Genomic DNA, 10017 nt, shown 5'->3' on the forward strand with positions numbered 1-10017 from the left:
TGTCCATTTGATATAAGGGTGGCATTTCAAGGAGAGGTGTCCATTTGATATAAGGGTGGCATTTCAAGGAAAGGTGTACATTTGATATAAGGGTGGCATTGTCAATGTGTGGTATTATATAACTCTTTCTATTATATCCCTTAAGACTACCGTGGTCTGGAATTTTTATTTCTTTATGATTTAAAGATTTAGGATCAAGGTTCTTATTGGAAATCATAGTTTGGATGTTATTGAGAAGGAAACGTCAGGTTTGGCCTGAATCTTTGTTTAAACCTTATTTGATAAGAAAAGGTTTGAATTGATATTAAATGGAACCCGATTGGTTCAAAGATATGAAATTTGTATAGCTATGTGGTTAGCTTGAAAGTGGAAAAGGATTTGATATTACCTTCTTGCGTATTCATATATTGTATATATATATGAATAGTTGTTTTATAAAGTTTTGGTGATCCTTCACCCTGCAATGGCATAGTTATGAACCCAAGTTCGAGCCCTGAGAGGGGAATGTCGGCGACATTTAAGTGGGGCCATGTTTAGCCTCCAAATTTGCTGGGGATTAGTCGGGCTTTGGCCCGGACACCCTTACCAAAAAATGGCATGAATAGGGTATCTCACTAGACTATTCAGTCTAACCCTCGTTTTTGTGATTTTAAATATGTATTGCAGGACATGTGGAAGGTAAGGGAAAGGAAAAGATGTAATGCTTTTCTTACATGCATTTTGGTTGAAGRATTGCTTTTGATGCACAGTTTTGATGATTAGTACAAGATTGTATTTTGAATTTTTGGACCTTGTATTTGGTCATGATAGTTTCTTGTACTATGGGACCAGATGTGTATGAATATGTATTTCTTTGATACRAAATATATATATTACATGCAATGTGTGGGTTGGGGCGTTACAGAAACAAGAAATGTAATGAAACCAAGCCCAAGGAAGCTTGCATTGATACTGGTTCAAGTCCTATTCCAGGTTTGACTAACGAACAATATGAATCTTTCTTGAAACATTTTGCAGAAAGTGGGAACACAAGCAAAGACAACAAGACTCTGATGGCATGCATGACAGATAAAACTAGTTGTGATGCTGAGTGGATAATTGATTTGGGCTCTACGGAACATATTACACACAGCACAAACATCCTTGAAAACAGGAACGAAACTCATGTCGTCATTCCGAACGGAGATGTTATACCTGTTGAGGGGGAAAGGGAGAATGTACCTTACGTGGGGGGGGGGGGGGAGATAAGACGTGTTCTGCACATTCCTAAATTCACGTGCAATCTCTTATCTATCAGTCGCTTATGCCAAGATCTTCAATCGGCCATAACCTTTTTTTCCCAATTTTTGTGTCATGCAGAAACTCCACACAAGGGACTTAATTGGTGCGGGTGAGTGCAGAAAGGGTCTCTACCGAATGGGGATGTTTGGAGCCGAGAAGAAAGCGTTGATGACGACTGTTGATGCTTGGCATAAAAGGTTGGGCCATGCTTCTAGTGAAAAGCTTACCCGTATTGATTTTCTTAGTAATATTTCTTTCAATAAGTCATGTGACTCGTGTTCTATAGCAAAGCACACCAGACTTTCTTTTGAAAACAGTGAGATTAAAACAGTTAGTTGCTTTGAATTATTACACTGTGATGTTTGGAGAAAATATCGCACACCTTCGTTTTCAGGTGCAAGATATTTCTTAACGATTATTGATGATTTTAGTAGAGCCGTATGGGTGTTTTTGCTAAAACACAAACATGAAGCAAGTGTTTAGTTAATATCCATAAAATGATAAAAACCCAATTTGGAAAATGCGTTAAAAGAATTAGGTGCGACAATGGTGGCAAGTTCACGTCAAATGAAATGTTAAAATTTTACTACGAGGAAGGGATTTTGCTCAAGACGACATGTCCCCACACCCCACAACAAAATGGGGTTGTGGAACGTAAACATAGACACTTACTCGAAACCGCCCGAGCAATTAGATTTGAAGCCAACTTGCCCAAAAGATTTTGGGGCGAGTGTGTTCTAACGGCCTCTTACATCATTAACCAATTACCTTCAAGGGTAATTGGAAACAAAACACCATACGAAATCATCTTTGAACGAAAACTGGATAATGGTTTCATGAAGGTGTTCGGGTGCTTAGTCTACTATAGAAGCACTGAGACCAGAGGAGACAAGTTTGAAGAGAGAGGGAGGCCCGGGGTACTTTTAGGTTACCCGTCAGGGACTAAAGGATATAAAATTCTTGATCTTGAAAATAAGAAAATAATGGTCTCCAGGGACGTTAGGTTTCATGAAGATAAATTCCCTTTTGAGCAATTGTCCCTTGAAACAACCGAATTATTTGAACCTCATGATGGGCCCATCTATTGTGAAACCACAAACAATGAAGAAGCCAATGATGTCGGGGTCTCGACTGGAACTGAAAGCCCATGGGAGGAGGCTGACTTAAATCAAAGTGAAGACGATGAAGCCCAAACAGAAAGCCCAAGCGAGCAGGCTGAGTTAAACATAGATCAATACAAGCAACAACCGAAACGTTTCAACGATTATTTTGTCCAACTTCCCCCATCGGTTGACCACACACAAGCCTCCCCAAATCAAGGATCCTCCACGGTACATCCCTTAACTAACTTTGTTTCATACAAACATTTTTCTGAGACTCATAAAGCCTTCTTAGCTACCATTGACTCCAACAATGAGCCACAACATTTCTATCATGCTGTCAAAAGTGATAAATGGAAGGAAGCCATGAAAAATGAAATACGCGCTCTAGAAAAGAATGGCACATGGACTCTAGAAGAACTTCCTGAAGGAAAACACGCTATTGACTCGAAATGGGTATACAAAGTGAAATACAAACCCAATGGAGAAAGATACAAGACACAGTTAGTTGCAAAGGGGTTTACACAATTAGAAGTAGACTACCATGATACTTTTGCCCCGGTAGCAAAGCTAGTCAAGAAAAATTGGGCCATCCACCAACTTGATGTCAACAACGCGTTTCTACACGGGGATCTAAATGAAGAAGTATATATGAAGGTCCTTTTAAGGCTTTGCTAAAGAAGGAGAGACAAGAGTTTGTAGGCTAAGAAAATCCTTGTACGGTTTGAAGCAAACGTCTCGCAATTGGTATAAAAATATTCACCAATGCCCTACTCGACCTCGGCTTCAAACAATCTAAGGCCGACCATTCTCTTTTCATCTACAAACAACAAAAGGTTTTCGTGGCAGCCCTTATTTATGTCGATGATGTCGTCATGGTAGGGAACGACACGGGAAGAATGCAAGAAACAAAGGATGAACTCGATAAAAGATTTAGTATAAAGGACCTGGGCAATCTCAAGTATTTTCTTGGGATTGAAGCAGCCTGGACCTCGAAGGGGTTGGTTCTGAGTCAAAGAAAGTACATCCTTGACATTCTAAAAGATCGCGGTTTTCAAGGTTGTAAGCCAAGCCCCTTTCATATCGAGCAGAATCTCAAGCTAGACCGAGAATGAACCAAAAGTAGATGTTGGGCAGTACCGTCGAATAGTTGGGAGGTTGTTGTATTTGCAAGCCACAAGACCGGATATCACTTACTCAGTTATTGTTTTGAGTCAGTTCGTTGCAGATCCAAGACAACCTCACATGAACGCAGTTCACAGAGTTCTTATCTGAAGGGCACACCGGGGCAAGGCATTCTTTTCCCTCGTGAAGGAGGTTGTACTCTTACTGCGTACTGTGACTCTGACCGGCTGGGGTGCCCTTACACCAGAAAATCTCGAACATGATACTTACTTCTTCTAGGCGGGGCACCTATCTCTTGGAAGACCAAGAAACAAGCGGTTGTATCCCGCTCCTCCGCTGAAGCTAAATATCGATCCATGGCATCCACCGTTAGTGAAGTCCTTCGGGTTAGATGGCTCCTAACGGAGCTGGACATCTTCTCCACAAAACCGACCCCCTTGTTTTGTGACAACGAGGCAGCTAGTCACATTGCAAATAACCCAGTTTTTCAAGAACGAACCAAACATGTAGAGATGGACTGATATTTCGTCTGGGAAAGGGTCGAGTCACAAGAAGTTGAACCACTTCAAATTGCCACCTCCATGCAGATCGCCGATCTTCTAACGAAAGGATTAGGGACTCAACATCTAAGATTTCTACTTGACAAGTTGGGCACTAAAGATCTCCACACTCCAACTTGAGGGGGAGTATTGGAATTCTATATTGACCATATATCCCGATTTGTTTCCCATTCATATTGTTTGACCACCGTATTTCTTGCCTCTAAATTAGGCTAGCTTCCTTTTGTTTTCCTTTCCTCCTGTATTTATGTATTGCCTCGGCACCTCTTTTCAACACACGAAATATACAATAACTTTGAGACCATCAATTTTATGAAACTCTTCATATTATAGTCCCGGCAACTTTAGCATAGGGGGTAAGGAGGTGGATATCCTTGCAGAATGAGTGGGAGGTCTTGGGTCCGACTCCAGGCACCACCCACGTGCCCCAGGGACATGCAATTTACCTCCTCCATGATAGCCATGGTACAACATGGTGGGGGCGCTCGAGAGGGTGGTGTCATACCCTTTTTGTAGAACTTTTTGTTTATAGTACTTTGAAATTAACTATGTTTCTGTTTTCTACAACTCGTCTAAAGCTGAGCCTCCCTACCCTCTTTTCACCATATTATGCTTGGCTCAGTGATAAAATGAAGTTCAACAAAATCCCCTTGTTGTAGCTTAAAGTGAGCTTGTAGAAGTTGAATATGGCGCATGCATCGTGTGCATTTAACTTTATGTGTAGGGGGGGGGGGGGGGAATAAGAGAGACCAAGACCTACAGTTTCTGAAGTTTAGGGTTGACCTTTAAATGGAGAAATTGGGATCAATTGCTATGAAGATTGCAAAGATATAAACTTCAGATACCCACACAAAACTAGTAATGTGAATAAAAATATAAGATAAATCAACAATTCCCAATTAAAACACTCCCTCGTTACACAAATCTGATGGCGAACTTTCGACTTTAGAACCAGTAGGCATTTTAAATCTTGTTAACCAAATTAACTTTATTACAATTGCTATAAAGAGAAGGTATTAGTCTCGAATCAAACATAATTCATAAATTTGCATTTAAAAGGTACTAGCATTGAATGAGATGATAAACAAGTTCTCTTATAACTCTTCACTTGTACAATCGATTTAAAGCCTATCAACACAACATATGATCATCAGAAAAAACCACCACTCTTGACTTGTCTTATTGACCCATAATTATAGGACAGCATTTGAGTGCTGACATAATACACCTAATAATACCGAATTACATACTATTTAGAAATAGTTGCACCAAGAAGAAGTATACAATACAACATGCACATCTGATGATGTTGCTGAAATGAACTTCACATCATTATTGCCGTCCCACATCATCCAGACGTGTACCATCAAACCCATATATTTGCAGGAACCTCCTCTCTCTCCCTCTATAAGGGATTTCTTAGAGAGAATTCAAAGCGTTTCACATATCCTAACATGGTATCATAGCCTGCGCCTACCACATCAAGGAAGTGACACACTCCTTTGCCTCTGTTTGAGGGGTCATGTTGGAGTCTCAAATCAGGTAGATACAGACCATCAAACTTGTATAATGTAGGAACCTCCCCTCTTTCTACAAGGACTCTTTTAGAGAAAACTCATAGAAGTTCCACATATACTAACAATTACAGACCAATCATTTGTATATGAATATTATACAGATGCTAATAAGGTCAGCTAAACACATATACGATGCAAAAGATTTCAAGTCTATAAACAAGAAATAACCAGAATACACATTTGCAAAAGACCAGCAAAAAACTTATACATATGGCATGAACAGGAATGAAGTCTTTACCTCAACCATGAGAACACCAGGCATAATTGGCCTCTCAGGAAAATGCCCAGGAAAGAAGTTGTCATTAATGGTCACATTCTTGATTCCAACGGCTGAAACTCCTGGATTATACTCAATAACCCTATCCACCAAAAGAAATGGAAACCTACAGAAAAAAATTACAAAAGCCTACTGAGAAACCAAACAATGAATTGAGAATTCTGCCAAAAAGATAACACAAACAAAACAAAGTAAAGAAAGACTCAGTTTTGGGTAGGGAAACAGGGAACTACAGTAAACCCCACAACCAATTTTTTTTTTTTACCCAAATCAGCAATTAGATGATGCTTAAAGAAGTAGACAATTTCAAAATGTTGACAGAAAGAAAATGACAAACCGATGTGGCAAAATGTCTCGAATCTGATTGATATCAACAACAGTTGGAAAGGCAGGGAACCCTGAAAAGCAATGGAGAAGATTAGAGAAATAATTCATCAAATCAAAAGCATGACGTATGAACTTGCAAATAGAAAACGGAAACAATGTACTGAGTTCAATTGGGGTTTCGTCTTTTGGGCGATCAGTCGAAGCTGAAGAACAGTTGGCAATGAAACTGCTTTGGTTGGTCTTCAATTGGGTTGACAGGAGAGGGGGTCTGGAGACAGTTGGAAGTGAGCAGCGATTGAAAGAAAAGGTTTCAGGGCTTGGGTTAGAGTTAGGGGAGGGAGAATTGATCTGAGAAAGGAGAGCTTTGGAAGCCATTGGAGATAGAAAGAAGTGATGAAAGTGAAAGGGGGTGGCAGTAGTTGAGCTGTGTGCAAGTGAAGATGGCGGAGGTACGCTGTTTGTTATGTGCAGCGTTGTTTGCAGGTGAGAATATCATGACTTTCACATTTTTTGCCATGCTTTGTGAAAATTAGGGGGGTGGACTCAAGTACCAACATTTAAACTACGAACTTAATTGGTATTACTTTTATTTATATATATATATATATATATATATGGATGTTATTCTACATTCTTTGTCATTCCTACACCCTATACAACCTTCATCTCAACCATTCAATTTTTAATCAATTAATTGTTTCATAATATAAAGCATTAATCATAATTAATAAACTCTATTCATATTCCATAAATATTCAAATCATAATAAATGAACTCCGATCATTTCTATAAATATCTCAATTAATTGGGTTGCAAGGGTTGTACAAATACACAAGGTTGTAAAAGAAATATACCTTATATATATATATATATATATATATACACTAGCGATGTTGCGCGGGTGAATCACAATTCTGAAACATTAGTTTATGCTTGAATCATGAGTTTGTGTAGTTATTTTACAAGTCAACTAATATATAAAGTTGAAGGTTAAGATGGTGTATTAGCAAAATTGAATGAAAAATTAATTGTACATGCATTAGGTTTCTAAACCCATATATTCAGAACTCATTACAAAACTTGAAATTCTTAATTGAACAAAGAAATAAAATCATTTGTAAATAATGTTCATCCGTATATCCAAACGGTTGTTTAGTTTTCCTGATGCACTCATCCGTAAATAGTTCCTGCAAAAAATGACGCAATGCGGCGGGATGTAAAGGATTAACATTGCTTAAAAGTCACGGAAATCAAATAATCTTCTCTCTACATCATGATTCTCAAGAACAACCTATGATCAATGTTGAAACTAAAGTATTAACACTGCCTAAAAGCAAATGAATATACGAACCATAAATTCTTTGTAGCTGATCGAAGTCTTGAGCTTGCTTCTTGTAAATCAGTTTCTAGAATAAAAATGCAAAAAAAAACCTTTCAGTCTCTCAATGTCAAATATCCAACTATGCATAAAAGATAAAAAAAACAATAAAGAACACATAAAATCTATATTTTCAACAAAATCCAAAAACATGTCAAGAACTTGAAAATTCAAGCCGCAAAACGGATGAAATTCTAAGGGGCCGTATACCAAACGCTTATCTGGGTAAACGCTTATCAAATCACATTACTTTACCGTATAAATATGGTAGGACCAAGAATTTTACCCGGCAAGTAAGAAGTTGGGTGGATGCTCCCCACAGGGAATGTGCGCAAAAAGACCGCAGAAAAGTACAAGTTAACTTGCTTGCACCAAATAAAAAAAAGAATAAGGAGAGGAATAAAATACAAAACAAGCCATAACAACTTCTTTGCCAACATAACAAATCATTAGTAACATTCATACTGGCAGTCTCAAACTCATAAAAAAAACAAGTACACATGATGTGCAAGAAAATTGAAGAAGCACCTTTCGCAACATCTTTTTTGCAAAAGAACCAAATATTTGAGCAAGGAATGAAAGGCAGATATAATACAAACTTGGATCACAAATCTACAACCAAGAACAACATTCAGTTTTGCAAGTGTAAAACATCTAGATAACTCAATTTTGCAAGTGTAAAACATCTGATATTCATTCAATTTAACGGACATAAATGAACGAACATAAACAAATGTAAACAATAGGTGATCCGTCGCTAAAAGCTACCTTATTTTCACATCAAACATCCCTTTTTAACACACTAAAATGGTAAAACAGAACAACATTGATGCGTTTTTATATGTTGATAGGTTCGGAACACTTTGGAGCGAAAAAGGGACAAAAAGAAGATTTTTGACAGCTTTACGAGACTATGGTATTTCAAGCATATCTAACTTGTCCGAGCTCGGATTTAAGTTATTCAAGATGATCTAGAAAGCTAACAAACAGCCCCACAGTTTTTAAGTTTTGAGTTTCTGCAAATTTGGACTGCTTCTAAGACGAAATCGACATCGAAGGTGGAAAAGAGCTGCTGGACAGCAGCTGATGACAGCAGCCACGAAAGTCTGATCTTACCTTAAGGAAAACTTTCGTGGCTTTGTCATTGCAAAGACAACTACCCTGTGTTTTTTTTTTCTCCTGTATAAGAACAGTACCAGATGAACAGCCTGCTATCATGAACAGTACCAGATGAATACAATCGGCTCTTTCTAAGAACTGGACTGCTTTGATCTTCATATGCAGCCTTTTTGGATCTGGATTTACGGGTTCACTAAAACAATATCAGCATCAAAAAACAATAACAAGAGTTCAAACCCATATAAAAATATCATATCAATCAACATGCTATTAAGTTAGAAAGATGACCCTAGATGGAAACTTGTAGCTGCTGAAGGGATTTCTTTCTTTCTTCTTGATCCTTTAGGATTTTCGAAAGAGTTTTTACTATTGTGATATCTTTCGCTAAGGCTGCCAAGAACTGATCCTCGTTTTAAAGGTAAGCAAAACTCTTAAATTGGGCACTACAAATAACATATAAAGCAGGCGTTCAATATTTATGGGATATAATATACACCTTCAACTTAATCAAACCAGAGAATGGACCTGATTTCCTTGCTGCTTGTGGTTGATTAGATTTCGGGAATCACATGTGTAGCATTGAGAAACAGCTTCACAAATCAACCAAGTCCAGATAAATCCAGCATAAAACCAACACTTAACAAAAGAACCCAACATAAAATATGGGCAACTATGATTTACCGCAGTTCGTGGAGCACACAATGATCATAGATATAAAGATCGACTGGTTCAACGATGATCTTCATGGAGAATCAAAATATTCCAAAACGACATTACATGACCAGTTATTTAAACATGAAAAACTACAAGAAGTTCGTATATGAAAACAAACATTCAGAGAAGACTTACCCGTGAACATAATGATAATGGATTTTGAATTGATGCCATTTTTGAAGTCGTCATATTGAAATCCAAATCAAGTCGAACCAAACAGCTAAACAATTATGCGTTTGGTACATTATTGCTAGAAAATGATTTACCCATGTTTCTTTTCATAAAGCTTTGGAAACTGAAAGTCAATAAGAATTCTTATAGCAAATTTTTGAAATTTGAATTTTTGGTACAATATGAAATTTTTGAAATTTGAATTTTTGAAATTTGAATCAAATAGTTGTACATTGTGCTTTATGACTTGTCTTTAAGAGTTTTTTGAAATCCATGTATAAAATGGTAGTACTTTGTGTTTTATGGTTTGTAATCAAGATAATGACCTAAATGGTTATATATGTAGTATATATATATATATATATATATACATATACATATATATATA

General features: G+C 37.5%; 1 protein-coding gene across 1 annotated transcript in view; it reads right to left on the reverse strand.

Annotated features, from left to right (window-relative positions):
- LOC112516720 (3-hydroxyacyl-[acyl-carrier-protein] dehydratase FabZ-like) overlaps positions 1-6764 on the reverse strand; it is a 14380-nt gene extending 7616 nt beyond the window's left edge. Inside the window, exons 1-3 of the mRNA XM_025123924.1 lie at positions 6409-6764; positions 6258-6318; positions 5882-6026 (exon numbers count right to left, since the gene is read on the reverse strand). Of these exons, the coding sequence (XP_024979692.1) occupies positions 5882-6026; positions 6258-6318; positions 6409-6622 (420 nt within the window). The 5' untranslated portion in view covers positions 6623-6764. The remainder of the gene's footprint in view (positions 1-5881; positions 6027-6257; positions 6319-6408) is intronic.
- Positions 6765-10017: the final 3253 nt, after the last annotated feature.

Source organism: Cynara cardunculus (genome assembly GCF_001531365.2).
Source record: "Cynara cardunculus var. scolymus isolate 2C chromosome LG 8, CcrdV1, whole genome shotgun sequence".
Classification (NCBI taxonomy): domain Eukaryota; kingdom Viridiplantae; phylum Streptophyta; class Magnoliopsida; order Asterales; family Asteraceae; genus Cynara; species Cynara cardunculus.